This window comes from Oncorhynchus gorbuscha, linkage group LG09, assembly GCF_021184085.1.
Source record: "Oncorhynchus gorbuscha isolate QuinsamMale2020 ecotype Even-year linkage group LG09, OgorEven_v1.0, whole genome shotgun sequence".
In the NCBI taxonomy this organism is placed as follows: Eukaryota; Metazoa; Chordata; class Actinopteri; order Salmoniformes; family Salmonidae; genus Oncorhynchus; species Oncorhynchus gorbuscha.
In genome coordinates, this window is record NC_060181.1 from 68,399,410 (window position 1) to 68,419,884 (window position 20,475).

Genomic DNA, 20,475 nt, shown 5'->3' on the forward strand with positions numbered 1-20,475 from the left:
ACCGTTTATTGTCGGCTATCCATGTGAACTAATCTTTACTGCCAGAGGAAACCTTTCCCTACAGTCCAAGGTTACAGTCAGTGTCTTGAGCTCTATAAATCATCAAAGCAGAGGTAGAACAAAGCACAATAATGTTTTTTTCACATCTCTAATGTCTCCCATTTTTATGAAATCGATGATTGTGAAAAAATATTTAACTGCAAAAGTGGTTAAATTGATAGATACTGTGACATCTCACACCCTCCAACCGTGAGACACAAAGAGACACAAACTCATATAATCCAATATCAGAAGCTCTGATATTTCTAACATTTGTAATACAAGTAGTCAATACACAAACAAACAGCGTTAGGGTATCTTAATGCATCTTGGAAATATAGACCAGTAAACACAGAGATACAATAGGTTGAAATATCTACCATGAACAGGCTATTGTTGCAAGAATGTGCCCAACATGTCCAATTAGGGATTTAAAAACACTCAGCTATCTACTCACAATACCCTACAAATTGAAAAAAAAATGTGGTTATATATTTTTGCAAATTTTACAAAAATGAAATACAGCAATATCACATTTACATAAGTATTCACACCCTTGAGTCAATACATGTGTCACGGGTCCCTCTGGAACTTTCATTACGCACACCTGTCCCCTATTCCCACTGATTAGTACTTGTCACACCCCGACCTTAGAAAGCCGTTTTATTTCTCTATTTGGTTAGGTCAGGGTGTGATTTGGGTGGGCAGTCTATGTTTTCTAATTGTTTGTTTTTGGCTGAGTGTGGTTCCCAATCAAAGGTAGCTGTCTATCGTTTCTCTGATTAGGAATCATACTTAGTCAGCCTTTTTCCCCCCACCTAGGTTGTGGGTATTTAAAAAATATATATTTTCTGTACGTCATGTTTATCTAGGCTTTTGAAGGTTTCACTACGATTAAAAGAAATGTGGAATTACATGCATGCTGTGTCTTGGCTCATCTATGACAGGGAGTTTGAGGACAGTGAACGTGACAATACTTGTATAAGTGTGCCCTTTGTTCACCATGGTGCTGTCGATATTGTTACCATGTCCGTTGGTGTGTGTGATACCTGTGCTGTGTGTTTTGGGCAGATGATTTTGGTCTTTCTGTTAAAGGATTTTATTAAGATGTACCATTTGGAAAACTTTTGCTTTCCGTTTGTGGTGATGGTTGGTGACGGGTCACGTCCCATGCGTTAATCAATGTGCGTGTGTATTTATTAGAGGTACTCATTCTTTTGTTTGGGTTTCAACCTTGTTTTTGTTACATATTTGCTTGGTCTTCCTCCCTGTGTCTTTACACAGTACGCTGTAACTTGTCTGATTTTTTTTGTGTTCTTTTTACTATTACGCATTTCTGCGCCTGTCTCCCAAATAATTTATACCAGCTTGACAACATGTTACTACCCATCCGGGAGCGTAATCATCGACTGACACTAATCAGCATAACGCAACAGACATAAATATTCCTATTCATGAAAATCACAAGTGAAATATATTGAAACACAGCTTAGCCTTTTGTTAATCACCCTGTCATCTCAGATTTTCAAAATATGCTTTACAGCCAAAGTAAGACAAGCATTTGTGTAAGTTTATCGATAGCCTAGCATAGCATTATGTCCAGCTCGCAGCAGGTAACTTGGTCACAAATCAGAAAAGCAATGAAATTAAATAGTTTACCTTTGAGCTTTGGATGTTTTCACTCAAGACTCCCAGTTAGATAGTTTGTTCTTCACATTTGGCTGAGAAATCAACTAGAAATTGCGGTCATGAAAACTCCAAAAAATATTCAAAATTAGCTCCATAATATCGACAGAAACATGGCAAACGTTATTTATAATCAATCCTCAAGGTGTTTTTCAAATATCTATTCGATAATATATCCACCGGAACAGCACCGTATTTAGCACTAACTGAAATTTATTTAGTGCTTTATCCGGGTAGCCAGAAAGTAGAGCATTGCAGTAGTCTAACCTAGAAGTGACAAAAGCACAGATTAATTTTTCTGCATTTTTTGACAAAGTTTCTGATTTTTGCAATGTTACGTAGATGGAAAAAAGCTGTCCTTGAAACAGTCTTGATATGTTCTTCAAAAGAGAGATCAGGGTCCAGAGTAACGCCGAGGTCCTTCAGTTTTATTTGAGACGACTGTACAACCATTAAGATTAATTGTCAGATTCAACAGAAGATCTCTTTGTTTCTTGGGACATAGGACAAGCATCTCTGTTTTGTCCGAGTTTAAAAGTAGAAGTTTGCAGCCATCCACTTCTTTATGTCTGAAACACATGCTTCTAGCGAGGGCAATTTTGGGGCTTCACCATGTTTCATTGATATGTACAGCTGTGTGTCATCCGCATAGCAGTGACATTATGTTTTCGAATGACATCCCAAAGAGATAAAATATATAGTGAAAACAATAGTGGTCCTAAAACGGAACCTTGAGGAACACCGAAATTTACAGTTGATTTGTCAGAAGACAAACCATTCACAGAGACAAACTGATATCTTTCCGATGGATAAGATCTAAACCAGGCCAGAACTTGTCCGTGTAGACCAATTTGGGTTTCCAATCTCTCCAAAAGAATGTGGTGATCGATGGTATCAAAAGCAGCACTAAGGTCTAGGAGCACGAGGACAGATGCAGAGCCTCGGTCTGATGCCATTAAAAGGTAATTTACCACGTTCACAAGTGCAGTCTCAGTGCTATGATGGGTTCTAAAACCAGACTGAAGCATTTCGTATACATTGTTTGTCTTCGGGAAGGCAGTGAGTTGCTGCGCAACAGCCTTTTCTAAAAAATTTGAGAGGAATGGAAGATTCAATATAGGCCGATAGTTTTTTATATTTTCTGGATCAAGGTTTGGCTTTTTCAAGAGAGGCTTTATTACTGCCACTTTTAGTGAGTTTGGTACACATCCGGTGGATGTCCGTTGGATACAAGTCGACCGCTGATTGGCCAGCTCATCCTCATCAGGATATAGTAAGCATTTTTAAATGCCTGTTTGAGATATAGGTTTGAGGTGGGGTTTTTGAAGTGTTTATTTCTACAATGTAGGCTTTGGCCACAAGTACCAGTATAGGATAGGACAACATTATTTGAGTATGAGTTAACAGAATATGAACTTTTAAAAGTGAGATTTTTACTGGATAGTTACTTTAAGCATAATCTCTCATAAATGCAGGCCTTCTGTCAAATGCAATGAAATCCAACCCGTATTGCAGTATTCAAGCAGTGACAAATACTAGTCAATAAGGTGCATAATTTCTGGGAATAGCCATACTGACTATTAATAATAAAATAATCATTAACGCCAGGCTACTCATTATTATTATTACGCTCTATGGCCTATGAGAAGAGAGTGGTCTATGGTAATAATAGGTCAAATTAATACAAACGATCCGATCATGCGCCTGTTGACTCAGTTCCATTGCAAATAGACAGAGGTGATGGAAAACATATTCAGAAGTTTTGCAGTGAAAACCAAACACTAAATGCAAAATGACAAATTCCACATATTTCAACATTTCTATAAATCGAGCACGATACACATTATTCTACATTCATCCATCTTGTCAAGCATTGGCATGCATAACGACAGTCATTCACCATTTGTCACTCTACAAAAAACTGAAAACTATTGATAAAAGTTTTTTAAATAAATACAAGTTAAAAATGTAAAAAAATATATAATAGCACAGATACAAAGATGAGTCCTCTATCTATCTATTTGGCCTGTTGTTCACACTATTTGACCTTTCGTTGACTAGAATGGCCTCACCTGATCTGGCTTCCTCCATCTTTGAGGACATTTATTTCCATTGTCCCAGCGGTCACTTGTCTATCTTGTCAATATAATATACCATCTGTGATACTAATGTGGTTCATAGGGAAATTCCTTCTGTTGCCATTGGTTCCTCTTGCTACTGGACTGTCCTATTAATAAACTGCATGTTGATTGGGGTAGCAGGGACAAGAAGGGATCTTGTGATTGGCTTAACTGTGGCTCCGGCAGGATCTGCGAGTATTTCATAGTGTTTTATCAACTGGGAGGACAGAGAGAGGAAAACATGTTGACATTAGTATGTTATTGTCCTCGTCAGAGAATATCAGCTATCCACGTGTTCAATGGAAAGATACATACTGCACATAATAGATAAAAGGAACAAAAACTCATGAATTGCACAATAACCAAGAAATATGAATGACAATGTTTTATCACAATGTGTTGTGACAGTTGAAATATTTACAGTAAATAGATGACGTGAAAGTCATTGTTTTATCCTTTTATTCAACTGTGTCTCTGAATCAATAAAACATATACAGGATCTTAAAGGCTGGAGTTTTGAAAGTACAACTCCTTCCTTCCAACAATCTAAGTCAAATTAATGATTACATATTCCTTGCCGACAAACATTCATGGTATCACCATGTCCCCAGATGGGATGAATCAGACCAAAGGTGAAGGTCTGGTCTGCCATGTTTTCCTTCCAATGCCAAAGCTAACAGAGGAACACCACAACAAGTTGAACCAGATTCTACAAGACTGTTACTACAGACTAGAGAAACACTAACTAACTAACTTACTCAATGTCCTGGTTTTGGGGGTAAAAAGTAGGTTAAACTTACTGTAGCTTTAACCTTTCAACCCTCTAGCGTCACTGTCAAATGAAATGGGAAAATTGGTGTAGGAAATGTATTATAGCCAGAGGATGCTGTATTGACCCCTGACCATTATCAGATGCAGAACATCTAGCTTTTTAACAAGTGGTCAGCATCCCAAGCTACTATAACAGTCCTACATAACAGAAGAATGCTGTTTGATGAAGGTTAGCTACTGCAGGGGTAGCTGAGGCTATAATAGTACTATACAGCTACAGAACAGGTCTGTAATTCTTACCCTTGAAAGGACGAGGTACATCTCCAGCTTGGCCACTCTCCGGCCCAGGCAGGCCCGGATCCCGAAATCGAAGGGCACAGAGCCGAAGGGGTTCTGGTTCTTCTTGTCTTCCCCCCGGCCCCCACGGAGCCAGCGCTCTGGCAGGGAGGCATGAGGCTCCGGGAACACTGTCTGGTCATAGGACATGGCACAGTGACACAGGTGGAACAGGGTCTAGAACAGAGAGAAACGAGGAGAAAGAAGTGATGGAGGGAGAGGACAGAAGAGAGGAGAACAGTCAAACATAGTCACTCTCTAACTCTGATTAGTGGTATACTGTATAATTGTTTGGTGTGAGTGATATCGACAAACCAAAACTCTACCCTGGTTTTGAACTAAATAAAATATTGAATAGTGAAAGTGCATGTATATCTCTGGATAAAACTGAATATACAAGTGTGATCGGATCTCCATTCCATACAGGATGAAAAGTAATTAAGTTCACCAATAGCTAGAGAGACCTGAAAATAGCAGTGGAACAACACTCCCCATCCAATCTAACAGACCTTGAGAGGATCTGCAGAGAAGAATGGGATAAACTCCCCAAATATAGGTGTGCCAAGCTTGTAGCATCATATCCAAGAAGACTCGAGGCTGTAATCGCTGCGAAAGTTTATTCAACAAAGTACTGAGTAAAGTGTCTGAATACTAATCTAAATGTGATATTTCAGAGTTTTTTAAAAATATAAATGAGCAAAAATGTCTTAAAACCTGTTTCTACTTTGTCATTATGGGGTGTTGTGTGTAGATTGATGAGGAAAACTTTAAAATAAGGCTGTAACCTAAATTGTTTTTTTTGAAAAAGTCGAGGTCTGAATGCTTTCCGAAGGCACTGTAGAGCAAATAAAATGATTCAAAAGGTAAATTAACCGCATCTCTCTCTCGCTCTGTGGTGACTTAAATAAGAGTCAAGTTAAGTTCTCAACATCTTGATGAATTTATCTGAACTAATTCCTATCTGAATTTCTGTCGGTGTCCATTTTGAAAGTGCTGAAGGAAGACCTACCTCGTCGCAGCTCATTTGCTTGCACTTGCTTATACTTAGAGATACTGTAAGTGTTAATTATATAAGAACAGACCTCATGAATTTACTGAACATAAATGTAATAATGTTTGTGTATGGTTCAAAACTCATGTTGGCATTTGTTATTATTGAAGAATTATGAGAGTTACACAAATCCACAAGGAGTCAGTAGAAACCATATTTATTTAAGCAAGTCAGCCATATCAGCTATGGTTTTTAAAAGGCAGTTGAATTGATGATTGTGGACTACAGGAAAAGGAGCACCGAGCACATTCCTATTCTCATTGATGGGGCTGTAGTGGAGCAGGTTGAGAGCTTCAAATTCCTTGGTGTCCACATCAACAACAAACTAGATTTGTCCAAACACACCAAGACAGTCGTGAAGAGGGCACAACAAAGCCTATTCCCCCTCAGGAAACTAAAAATATTTGGCATGGGTCCTGAGATCCTCAAAAGGTTCTACAGCTGCAACATCGAGAGCATCCTGACCGGTTGCATCACTGCCTGGTACGACAATTGCTCGGGCTCCGACCGCAAGGCGGGTAGAGGGTAGTGCGTATGGCCCAGTACATCACTGGGGCAAAGCTGCCTGCCATCCAGGACCTCTACACCAGGCGGTGTCAGAGAAAGGCCCTAAAAATTGTCAAAGACCCCAGCAACCCCAGTCATAGACTTTTCTCTCTACTACCGCATGGCAAGCGGTACCGGATTGCCAAGTCTAGGACAAAAAGGCTTCTCAACAGTTTTTACCCCCAAGCCATAAGACTCCTGAACATCTAACCAAATGGTTACCCGGACTATTTGCATTGTGTGCCCCCCCCCAACCCCTTTTTTACACTGCTGCTACCCTCTGTTTATCTTATATGCATAGTCACTTTAACTATACATTCATGTACATACTACTTAAATGGCCCGACCAACCAGTGCTCCCGCACATTGGCTAACTGGGCTATCTACATTGTGTCCCACCACCCGCCAACCACTCTTCTTATGCTTCTGCTACTCTCTGTTCATCATATATGCATAGTCACTTTAATGATACCTACATGTACATACTTCCTCAATAAGCCTGACTACTCTTTTTTCAAATGTCTTTTTACTGTTGTTTTATTTCTTTACTTACCTACACACACACACACACACACACACACACACACACACACACACACACACACACACACACACACACACACACACACACACACACACACACACACACACACACACACACACACACACACACACACACACACACACACACACACACACACACACACACACACACACACACACACACACACACAGTAACGGTTTTGACTTGAGGTTATTATTTATAGGGGTGCCAGTTAGGTTGTGCCCACCAGAGAAAACATTGGTTTCTCCTTTTGGTGTGGGAGGGAATGAGTCCCATCTGGTCCGTCAAGTCTACACCAATACAAAGGACTTATGTAAAAGTCAGGATGGAAATAAACTTTTCATAAACCCTTAAAACATTGGAAAGAACTTCAAAAACAACTATATTATTTTGCGTGGGTTGTATTAACAACATCACTGATTACACGCACATATATATAATAATATATACACAAAAAGCACATTTCTCTCAGATGTTGTGAACAAATTAGTTTAGATCGCTATTAGTGAGCATTTTTAATTTGCCAAGATAATTCATCCACCTGACAGGTGTGGCATGTCAAGAAGCTGATTAAACAGCATTATCATTACACTGGTGTACCTTGTGCTGAGGACAATAAAAAGCCACTCTAAAATGAGCAGTTTTGTCACTCAGCACAATGCCACAGATGGCTCAAGATTTGAGGGAGCATGCAATTGGCATGTTGACTGAATGAATGTCCACCAGAGCTGTTGCCAAAGAATTTAATGTTAATTTCTGCAACGTCATTTTAGAGAATTTGGCCATACGACCAACAGGCCTCACAGCTGCAGACCACGTGTAACCACACCAGCCCAGGACTTCTGTATCCGGCTTCTTCACCTGCGAGATTAGCTGAGACCATCCTCCATGACAGTTGATGAAAGTGTGGGTTTGCACATCCAAATTATTTCTGCACAAACTGTCAGAAAACGTCCCAGAGAAGCTCATCTGCGTGCTTGACCTGACTGCAGTTTGGGTCGTAACCGAATTCAGTGGGCCAATGCTCACCTTCGATTGCCAGAACTGTGCTCTTACAGGATTAATCCCAGTTTCAACTGTACCGGGCAGATGGCAGTCAGCGTGTATGGCATTGTGTGGATGAGCGATTTGCTGATTTAAACATTGTGAACAGAGTGCCCCATGGTGGCAGTGGGGTTATTGTATGGGAAGCCATACACAACGGTAAGCAAACATAATTGCGTTTTATTCAATGGCAATTTAAATGCACAGAGATACCGTGACAAGATCCTGAGGCCCATTGTCATGCCATTCATCTGCCGCCATCACCTCATGATGCACGGTCCCATGTCGCAAGGATCTGAACAACGCAAACATGAAATGTCCCAGTTCTTTCATGGCCTGCATACTCACCAGACATGTCACCCATTGAGTATGTTTGGGATGCTCTGGATCGACATGTACGACAGCATGTTCCATTTCCCACCAATATTCAGCAACTTTGCACAGCCATCGAAGAGGAGTGGGACAAGATTCAGGCCCCAATCAACAGCCTGATCAACTCAATGTGAAGGAGATGTGTCGTTCTGCATGAGGCAAATGGTGGTCACACAAGATACTGACTGGTTTTCTGATTCACAAACCTACCTTTATTTTGTCTTCAGGTATCTGTGACCAACAGATGCATACCTGTACTCCTAGTCATGTGAAATCCATAGATTAGGGCCTAATGAATTTATTCCCTTATATGAACTGTAACTATATTTATATAGCAAACCTGACAACACATCACTCCTGACATACAGAAGCAAGAACCCTTTTCAGAAATGTATGTGAAGAAAACAAGATGATTTCTCAGTCTGCTCAACTGAGCTAATGATAACCACTGCTATACATAGGTTACAGCCAATGCGCTCTGTCGCTCTTGCCAGGGTAAACAAAGTGGTAATGTAATGTAGCCTATGTATAGCCCATTTATTTGTGTTTGGATCGAATGTGATCAAATTTGGTTAAATTCCACCTATTGTATCTCTGTGTTTACATGTCTATATTTCCAAGATGTAGGAAGATATAATAGAAATTAATATGATTTATATGTTTAAGGTAATGTTAAGATAATGACTAAAAGTATTCTACCCTGTCACTGTATAATGGAGTGAAATGTATTTGAATCATAAGACTATAATTCTTATGATTGTGTGTGCATAGGACAGGTTAAGACTTACCATTTAGAAGTATAGGCGAGACAGTGTGTGCCTAAGAAAATACCGAGGAACAATTCAACTGTTTGACCCGACCTGGCTAGAACTCAGAGAAACGTATGATAGGACAGGGAGTACTTCTCAAGGTTTCTCTAATCTCAGGGGAATGGAACTGTCGGCTGGGTAGTGATACACAGTGGTGAGAACTCTGGAGAAGGATACAACTCACCTGCTGTTCGTGTGTATGTGCGTAGGATATCTACTGTTTGTGTGGAAGTATGTGCGTAAGTAAGGAGCAAGGTATAAAAATGGATGTCTTTGTATTATGGACTTCAGAACGTTCTCGTGAATAAACTGTACTGACCTTTTGCATAAGCTGTCTTTGCCTAATTATTATTAAACCCATGGTCTTACAAACCTCAGGGATTGGTCAAAGCTATTGATTGTTAGTTATCATTGGGATTGAAAATTATTGTGTCAATATCCTAATGATGTTTGTTTGTGTATATAGGGTAGACAACTGACTACTTGTATTCCACATTTTAGCAATGTCAGAGCTTGCAATATTGGGTTAAATTCATTTGTGGCCCACCCCAAGCCAGACATTATTCTGTACTTTTAGAGTTTAGGGGGGTATTTAACCACTTCTGCAGAAAAATATTTTTTACACAAACATCCATTTCATAAACGGGAGACCGAGATGTGAAAAAAAACATGGTTGTTTTGTTCTACCTTGTGTAGGGGTATCTAAAAAAGATGGGGCCTTGCCAAATGTATCCCTCTGATAGCAAATCACAATATGTTTCTATATTTGGTAATATTTCAATTTACATCTAGGAATATCACTGGCAGAATTTCTAATTTGCAAAGTTTTTTAATTACATTAGTATTGCATAGCAGTTGGGCCCCCCCCCCAACTTGAGTAAGAGAATAGTGCATAACGAAGTATTCCAACAAGATAAATAAAAGAGACCTAACACAAACGCTGACAAACAATTTAACGTTTTATTTATCAAAAAAGAAAAAAAGTCAAAATAGCTACTTATTCATGACCACCTACTGAATCCAAAATTCTTCCAACATATTACTATTATTATTATTACAATTTTTCATTATTCATCCAGTCAGAGGCTGTTTCCTCACTTTCTGCCCTTCTTTCCCAGTTGCCCGAGTTTGTTATGAGAGGTCATGGTTGTTACATCCCAATAAATCTCTCCTTTCTCCTGAAGTGTGCTCTCATTCACAACTCCCCACAAATATAAAGTCATTGGATTGGTGGAGGCATGGGCAAGGTAGAGATTCCATATGCCAGTGATTTCCTTTCGAATCCATGAAGGGAATTGAACAAGTGCACACTTCGGGAGAAAGGAGAGATCGCGACGCACCATATGTTCTAACAAGATACGAGATATGACCTGGGCTCTTTCTCAGAAGTCGTTCCTGGATTCCTCACATGTCTCATGAATTCCTTGATGAATCACCTCTTTCTTAAAATTCAATGGAGAAGATCCAAGCTTAATACCCTCAAGCCTTCTTCTCCAATGCATTTTTTAGAACGAGTCAATGAATCAAATCAGCGAAGCACTTGAGACTCACCCCTGTAACAATAGCAACAGAAGAGATCGTAGTGAATGGAAAAGCAGTTCTAATTACAGCTCTGAAAACTCACTGGCAACAGGCACTAGGGGTTTACCTACACTCCCATTGCTCTGATGCCCATAGAATATAATAAGCTGTTGGTCTTTGAGTAAATATATTAAATGTAAATAATCATAAGTCAGATTCAAGTATTGAAGGTTTAAAGCTACAAAGCCAAGTAATCTTTCAAATACATTAAGTAGCAACACTGAGCAAAATCTTTAAGTTGCGTGTACCCCACACTAGGCTAAATCAATCCATTTCAAGTAGTGCAATAGTTTCCTCAAATACCACCCACCTTGATATGTTGCTAGGCCAAATATATTAAACAAAAAAAGTAACTTGAAGATAATTCCTAATAAACTAAATGATATGATTGCTTCAACCTATTCCCTATATTTTAAGAGTAATTATTTCACAGCAGAAAGGCTAAGTACCACAACTAATAAAACACTGACGCTATCCTTGATAAGAACAGTACCTTGTCTGTTCAAATCAGGAGTATGGTTCCCAGTTCACTTTGGCCAACTAGTAGTAACACTAAACTAGTAGTAACTAGTAAATACTAAAATGTACAGTGAAAATAATCCAGTTCAAATGTGTAGATAAGAGAATTGATCACAACTATTGGCCCATGTCTGTCAAAAAGGCACTAACAGACAGACAAGTTCGACTATTGATAGAATTAAGACACATTAAAACTGAAATGCTGGTGGGGTGCGGAGCGGTGTTGCTTCCGGAGGTGTAGGGGTGCAGTCTTGTTTGGCATTAAGAAGATCACATCCATATTCCATCTTCTTATTCCACTTCTGTTGTGACTGTAAAGGACGCCCATCCATCTGGAGGTCAGTGCAGCTGTCCACAGACTGACATCTTGAACACACCCACAGCATTATAGTGGTCACTCACTGGTCAGTCATCGTCACTTTCACTGCCAGACTCACTTAATTGCAGGTCATTCTCTGCAAAAAGATGGAAGTGGGAAAGTTATAAATCCATAGAGTTCAAGTGGTGCATTAAATAGTATACGCAAAACACCAGTCGCAACGTCAACAATGAAGAGGCGACTCCGGGATGCTGGCCTTCTAGGCAGAGTTAAAAAGAAAAAGCCCTATCAGGCACTGGAAAGAGAAACTCTGCCTCGAAAGCCAGCATCCTAGAGTCGCCTCTTCACTGTTGACATTGCGACTGGTGTTTTGCGGGTACTATTTAATGAAGCTACCAGTTGAGGACTTGTGAGACGTAGACAACATAGACATTTACAACATTAACAATGTCTACACTGTATTTCTGATCAATTTGATGTTATTTTAAATGGACAACATTTTTGCTTTTCTTTCTAAAACTAGGAAATGACCCTAAACTGTTGAACGGTAGTGTATACACACACACACGTAAAAAGTTAACACACCTACTCATTCAAAGGTTCTCTTTATTTTTGACTACTTTCTACATCATAGAATAATAGTGAAACCATCAAAACTATGAAATAACACCTATGGAATCATTTAACCAAAAGTGTTCAACAAATCAAAATATATTTAACACGCTGACCAGACGGGACACGTCGCGTGGGCCGCAAAATAAATTTAGAAATCCATGTTATTCAATTATTGCACCCACACTGCTCGCACACGCCAACGAGTGTCTGCGGTGCCAAGGGCTAAAATATAACTCCTTCCTATTTCTGACGCAGATCGCGCTGAAAGTCCTGCCTCTCCCATCTCCTGGTTTATAGAAGCAGGTACCCACGTGCCATCTCCTCATTGGTTATACCCACGTGGGTGATTGAAAGACTGTTTTGCCGGTTTGAAAGATTGAAAGAATGTTTTGCCGGTTGTCATGGTAAAAGTGTAGATGCCAATCACCATATAAGTTCAAAGATGAAAAAGCCTGGAAGGAGGAGAGATGACTAGAAACGATTCAGTTGGCCGTTTCGTGTGTGGATTAATTGTCGGAGTGGAAGACCTTGTGCATTTCAGGTAAAATAACAACTCAATATTTATATCCCAGGACAAATTAGCTAGCAACAGCAAGCTAGCTAAATAGGACAAATTAGCTAGCAAGTGCAACCTAACTAGCTAAATTGACATACATGTTTAATGCTTTTCGACCTGTCCCCAATTGAATGTCATTGGTTCAGAGTTTTAAAAATATTTTAACCTGCGTGTCGTGATCGCGTTTGATGTAGGAGGACAAAATACATTTATGCACGATGGTACACGCGCGCAGCCGGTCTGGGTTCCATGTAAGAATCTTCAAAGTAGCCACCCTTTGCCTTGACAGATTCGCACACATGGCATTCTCTCAATCAGCTTCATGAGGAATGCTTTTCCAACAGTCTTGAAGGAGTTCCCACATATGCTGAGCACTTGTTGGCTGCTTTTCCTTCACTCTGCGGTCCAACTTATCCCAAACCATCTCAATTAGGTTGAGGTCGGGTGATTGTGGAGGCCAGGTCATCTGATGCAGCACTCCATCACTCTCATTCTTGGTCAAATAGCCCTTACACAGTTTTTGGTCGTCATTGTCCTGTTGAAAAACAAATGATAGTGGGAATAAGCCCAAACCAGATGGGATGGCGTATCGCTGCAGAATGCTGTGGTAGCCATGCCGGTTAAGTGTGCCTTGAATTCTAAATAAATCACAGACAGTGTCACCAGCAAAGCACCCCCACACCACCTTCTCCATGCTTCACGGTAGAAACCACACAGGCAGAGGTCGTCCAATCACCTACTCTGCGGTTGGAACCGAAAATCTCAATTCTCACCGGTTTAATGTTCATTGCTCGCGTTTTTGGCCCAAGCAAGTCTCTTCTTATTATTGGTGTAATTTAGTAGTGGTTTCTTTGCAACAATTCGATCATGAAGGCCTGATTCACAGTCTCCTCAGAACAGTCAATGTTGAGATGTGTCTGTTACTTGAACTCTGTGAAGCATTTATTTGGTCTGCAATTTCTGAGGCTGGTAACTCTTAATTAACTTATCCTCTGCAGCAGAGGTAACTCTGGGTTTTCCTTTCCTGTGGTGCTCCTCATGAGAGCCATTTTCATCAGTGCACTTGATGGGTTTTGCAACTGCACTTGAAGAAACTTTCAAAGTTCTTGAAATTTTCCAGATTGACTGACCTTCATGTCAGTCTTAAAGTAATGATGGACTGTCATTTCTCTTTGCTTATTTGAGCTGTTCTTGCCATGTCATGGACTTGGTCTTTTACCAAATAGGGCTATCTTCTGTATACCACCCCTACCATGTCACAACACAACTGATAGTCTCAAATGCATTAAGGAAAGAAATGCAACAAATTCACCTTTAACAAGGCACACCTGTTAATTGAAATGCATTCCAGGTGCATGAAACTTGTTTAGAAAATGCAAAGAGTGTGCAACGTTGTCATCAAGGCAAAAGGTGGCTACTTTGAAGAATCTTACATATATTTGATTTGTTTAACACTTTTTTTGGTTACTACATGATTGATTACATGCGTTATTTCATAGTTTTGAAGTCTTCATTATTATTCTACAATGTAGAAGATTTTAAAATAAAGAAAATCCCTTGAATGAGTAGGTGTATATATATATATATTTTTTTTTTACAGACATGCCAAATTACCTACCTACTCCAATTTGCCATAGCCTTTTTCAATAAATATGTGGTAGGTAGGTAGGCTTAGCCTACTATTCACATAATGCAAGAGTAGGTCTACAATGTGCCAAAAGCTGCGCAAAATGTCATGATCAACTTTCAAACGAATCTAGGAGGCCAGTAACAGAGTTCGATCTCAGAAAGTTGTTGTTGTTGGTGAATAGCCTACATAAAAACATGCTATGGTAATAATGAGAGAGAGAACCAACAATTGCCAGATAGAATAATCAAATGGGAAGTTAAAAGAAACCTTAATTTTCTGGCCTCCAGCTGACCAAAGCTTCAGGAAAAACAAATTGTGTGGAGCCGGAAACACCATGCAAACCAATGAAGTACACGTTACCTGTACAAGTTAAACTTAAAAATGAATATTTCTGTTATTGTGGAAGTGTTTATTCACGTCCTTGAATTGCGCAACTGGCATTACATAAGCAGCACTTTCGGTAAGCAGGAACAACAACAAAAAACAAAACAAAAATTCTAACCCCCCTTTGGATAGGCTACACATGACTAAATACATATTAAATTACCCCATAAAATGACACTGCAAATAAGTAATTTTAAGGCACACATTTTTTTGGGGGGGTTGTATCCTTTTATTTACACAACATGCCTACCACTTTGAAGATACAAAATATGTTTTTCTTGTGAAACAAATAAGAAATAAGACAAAAAGATAAAACAGAACTTGAGCGTGCATAACTATTCATCCCCCCCAAAGTCAATACTTTGTAGAGCCACCTTTTGCAGAAATTACAGCTGCAAGTCTCTTGGGGTATGTCTCTATAAGCTTTGCACATCTAGCCACTGGGATTTTTGCCCAGTCGTCAAGGCAAAACTGCTTCAGCTCCTTCAAGTTGGATGGGCTCCGCTGGTGTACAGAAATATTTAAGTCACACCACAGATTCTCAATTGGATTGAGGTCTGGGCTTTGACTAGGCCATTCCAAGACATTTAAATGTTTCCCCTTAAAACACTTGAGTGTTGCTTTAGCAGTATGCTTAGGGTCATTGTCCTGCTGGAAGGTGAACCTCCGTCCCAGTCTCAAATCTCTGGAAGACAAACAGGTTTCCCCTCAAGATTTTCCCTGTATTTAGCACCATCCATCATTCCTTCAATTCTGAGAAGTTCCCCAGTCCCTGCCAATGAAAACCATCCATCATTTAAATGGTGCTCCGTGGGATGTTCAAAGCTTTGGATATTTATTTTACAACCCAACCCTGACATGTACTTCTCCACAACTGTGTCCCTGACCTGTTTGGACGTGTCCTTGGTCTTCATGGTGCCACTTACTTGGTGGTGCCCTTTGCTTAGTGGTGTTGCAGACCCTGGGGCTTTTCAGAACAGGTGTACATATACTGAAATCAGGTGACAGATCATGTGACACTTAATTTGTTAAAGTCCACCTGTGTGCAATCTGTGTGACTTCAGAAGGTAATTGGTTGCACCAGATCTTATTTACGGGCTTCATAGCAAAGGGGGTGAATACATATGCACACACCACTTTTCCGTTTGGAATTTTTTTGTGTGTTTTTTTTAACAAGTAATTTTTTTCATTTCACTTCACCAATATAAATCTGTTTAAAATACAGGTTGCAATGCAACAAAATAGGAAAAATTCCCAGGGGGGATGAATACTTTTGCAAAGTACTGTAGGTAGGATGTGAGTTCTGCGCTGGCCCGTTGTTGTGCACTTAGTGTGACTGTTTGCTTAGCTCTCCCAAGTAGACTGCCCATTGATTTCTTCTATAGTGAACATGCCCAATTGATCTCAGTCAAAATTGTCCAAAATCACCATTGAAAGTGTTTCGTATCGCACTGTAGGCCTAAAATGTTTAGTTCCAAATCACCATTCAAAGTTATCAGTACCACATACCACCATATGATTGGTTTATATTTATCAAATGTATTTGCACACAAGAAAATACAATATTGGTAAGATGATTTCCACATCGAAGTCTAATGATTATACTCTAAAACGGGTGATTTGTGCATGACAGAGGCTTCATTACAGATCATTTACTGCATTGCTAGGCAACACAACTACACGCTCCCCCAGCCCTGGGAAAAATAAATAAATAGACAATACAATCGTATATCAACAATGTTTGGACAGGTCGATGAGACGATGTGTCATTCCAGACATCGCCCAACCCTAGCTTACATCCACAGTAATGCAAAAATAAATTCTGATATGGCAATGCAAATATAAAATGGTTCTATACAAGTATTTAAAAGCTGCGATGTGTAACTTTTTGGGCGACCAACCAAACTCTCATTGAAAGTAAGTCTAAGATGCTATGCTTCCTGTTCTTAAGTTTCTTTTACTTTCTGTTTTGTACACCAGCTTCAAACACAATATTTTGGGTTATTTAAATTATATTTCAGAGCGGTTTAGATGGTATAATGATTGTTTTGTCACAAAGTGAAATTAAGTGAACTATTAGAGTTTTACAGGAGAGGAGATAGACTGACACAGAGAGTAAGTGAGAGTGAGAGAGACGGGAAGATATAGGGATGAACTTACTTAGTGTGCTCAATAGGTGTCCTCCACTGCGAGTTGGTGATGGTGGGGAGGTGGCGGTGGTGACAGTGGTGAAGGCAGGCATGCCCTGGTGGGGTGGTGGCCCTGTGGGGGGACCCCCAGGGGGTCTAGGGGGAGGGGGGTGCCGGGACTCATCCTCAGAGTCACTACCGCTGGAACTGTCCCCACTACTGGAGGATGAGGAGCTGTGGGAGTCTGAGGACGAGTCCCCACTACTCATCTGGTCCATGACCCGCGCCTCTGCCATTAGCTCTGTAGCACACACACACACACACACACACACACACACACACACACACACACACACACACACACACACACACACACACACACACACAGAGACACAGAGAAAACAATGATGTCACCTCTGACCTTGAATCACAACGCAAGAGGATTTACAAACATAGCAATTGCTTAATTTATGTGACCATGGACTAGAATTTGTACAAATATACAGAACAAAAACATAAAACCCAACATGCAACAATTTCAAAGATTTTACTGGTCAGGTCATATCAGGAAATCTGTCAATCAAAATAAATAAATGATGCCCTAATCTATGGATTTCACACTTGTCCCCAGCACAAATGTCAAATTACTGGAATATTTGATTTCAGCTCATTGAACATGGGACCAACACTTTACATGTGTAAATGGACTTATATTTTTGTTCAGTGTAGATGGTTTGAGATAGCTTTTACACACGATGCTCTACTTGTGGTCTACATACCTCTCTCAATGTCATCCATGGGGGAGGCAGGGGACATATTCTCTTTGGGAGGAGAGCTCTTGGAGCCTGCTGGGGTCTTGCTGCTGCTACCATTACCACTAGTCTTCATCTGCTGGCTCAGACGACTGGTCTGCTGCTCTATACGAGACTGGATCTTACTGCTGCCTTCAGCCCTGACAACAAACACACACACGATTATAGTTAACAACTAAATATGTAATGCAAATCAGAATGACAATATAATCTAGATAGGAAGCAGTTCAAAATGGAGAGTTAGTGTCCAATAAGAAATGCTTATTGTTTCTCCATTGCAAAAATGTTTTGCTACAGTTTGCCCAAATAAACAAGTTGACCGTAGTCTGTCCACCCACCTGGTCTTCTTAACAGCAATGTTGCTGTTGAGTTTCTCCAGACGGTACTCTCCAGTATCGTGGTTTACGATGAGAATACATTCCTTCATATAAGGCCTCTTGGATCCTTTGAAGACTGTTACAGGGGCAGTGGATCCCTAGGTTAAAGAGGAAAATCAAGGTAATCAGTTGATCACTGGATATAAAGATTAAAGGAGGGGATAATTTACGTGCTTAATTCTTACCTCCAGATTGGGCAGTGTGATAGCAACTTGTTCTCCCTTTCCCACCTCCAGCTCCCCCACACAGGCGGTGTCAATGGAGGCTGGTTTAAAGTCATCTGGATCAAAGAGATAAGAACAGTCTGAGCTCCAAACTACTGAATTACACAGCAAAGCATATGGGCAGACTGAAGGCTACGCACAAAAACATCATTGGTTTGGTCCATTCTGATAAAATGAAGTTGAAGTTACCATTGTTCATCAACAGATGGAGCCACAAGGCCACCACTATTGTTGTAGCTACTCAAACGAATCAATGGATGCCAGAAGCAAGTGCGGCTAGCCAAAAGCCCAATTAAAAGTACAAACATGTAATAGTACGGTTTAAACTAAGGACTCTAAATGGACCACTAGATCACTTTTAATAAAGTGACATCGATTTAGACGAAGTAGCTAGCTATTTAATTTGAATCATATGTTTTGGGGATTAACGTTAACTAGCTAGCTATTATTATCATAGCAAGCTAGCTAGCAAGTATGATCAAAATGCCACTTACATCTCACCGTGTGGTAAGCGCCTTTTGGTTGTTTCTCAAATGTTTCGCCTAATTTCAAAACATGTTCGATATTATCAAAGTTTGAGTATGTTATTCCATTCATATTCTAATAAAGGTTTCAACCATATGTTAACAAACATTAAACTTTCCACCTCCATTCGATACCATCTATGACTGAATTATAGACTTCAGAGATACAATTCTGCCCTTTCTTCGTTGTGATTGGTCAGACTGGTCTATTTGCGTTTTTGATTCGTTCAAAGACTTGTCAATCAACAATTGGATAATTCCAGGCGGAAGTAGTTTCCGTGCTAATGTCACATGACATGGGTTTTCATAAAACAGTACAGTACAGTATGAAGATAGACTAAAACTGCTTCTCCAATAGAAATCCCCGATCACACTTATAGGCGATGTCATGGCAACTTTGGCTAGCTAAGCTCATGCGCAGAAACACGTCATCAGTTCGTTCTTGTGTCAGAAGATTTTTTGTGAGTTAGAAGATTTTATTTTAAAATAAACTACTATTAATGTTCATTGGAGAGACTGATATTTTGTTTTATTTTGATCCAAATGATATGGACGGTGATTTAACATTCACAGTTCATTTGTTTATTCTTTATCCATAAAATGAAGTGGGAGGAGAACAAAACCCTCTTCACATTATTGAAGATAGAATTGAAATATTATTTTGAAATGATCAGTAAATGTAAAAACAAAAAAGCAATACGCACCATAAAACTTTAATACAAATTGAAAATGTATCTTGATATGTAATACTGTTAGTTTTATGTACAATTTTTTTGTATATTTCTGTTTTTGTGTTTGTTTTATTCATAATAATAACAAATTAAAAGTCTAACGGTCGTCTCGTGCCTAACCGCACATGTGCAGTCCGTCAAATCAAAGACACTCCTTCAATATAAAATAGATTTTTACGAAAATGAAATGTTTCATATTGTCACATTCTGTCATGTTTGTCATTTATTATCATGTCTTGTCCCTGTGCTCCCCATTCTATTCGTTTCCCTCTGCTGGTCTTATTTGGTTCTTTCCCTCCTTCTATCCCTCTCTCTCCCCCTCCCTCTCTCACTCTCTCGCTCTCTCTTCTCTCTATCGTTCCGTTCCTGCTCCCAGCTGTTCCTATTCCCCTAATCATCATTTAGTCTTCCCACACCTGTTCCCGATCCTTTCCCCTGATTAGAGTCCCTATTTATTCCTTTGTGTTCCGTTCCTGTCCCGTCGGTTCCTTGTTTAGTATTCACCATGCTGTGATTGCGTATCGCCCTGTCCTGTCGTGTTTTTGCTGTGATTGTGTCTCGCCCTGTCCTGTCGTGTTTTTTGCCTTCATCAGATGCTGCGTGTGAGCAGGTGTCTCTGTCAACTACGGCCTGCGCCTACCCGAAGCGACCTGCAGTCTGTGGCCGCTTCTCTTGTTATTCCCCTCTACAGACTAGAGGATTTCTGTTATTCCCTGTTTGGACTTGAATAAACTC

The 20,475-nt window shown here is 39.9% G+C and overlaps 1 protein-coding gene across 3 annotated transcripts; it reads right to left on the reverse strand.

Annotated features, from left to right (window-relative positions):
• Positions 1–10,285: 10,285 nt before the first annotated feature.
• LOC124043996 (ELL-associated factor 2-like) lies at positions 10,286–19,177 on the reverse strand. Of its 3 annotated transcripts, none has more exons than XM_046363233.1 (6): positions 18,980–19,177; positions 18,447–18,541; positions 18,223–18,359; positions 17,852–18,024; positions 17,104–17,373; positions 10,286–11,894 (listed from the first exon to the last, which is right to left on the reverse strand). In XM_046363233.1, the coding sequence occupies exons 1-6, from the start codon at positions 19,080–19,082 to the stop codon at positions 11,845–11,847; spliced, it is 828 nt and encodes a 275-aa protein (XP_046219189.1). In that variant the 5' UTR covers positions 19,083–19,177; the 3' UTR covers positions 10,286–11,844. The 3 variants fall into 3 exon arrangements, with proteins under 3 accessions (XP_046219189.1, XP_046219191.1, XP_046219190.1); XM_046363235.1 differs by lacking the exon at positions 10,286–11,894 and adding an exon at positions 13,442–13,464; XM_046363234.1 differs by lacking the exon at positions 10,286–11,894 and adding an exon at positions 15,320–15,628.
• Between the last annotated feature and the right edge of the window lie 1,298 nt (positions 19,178–20,475).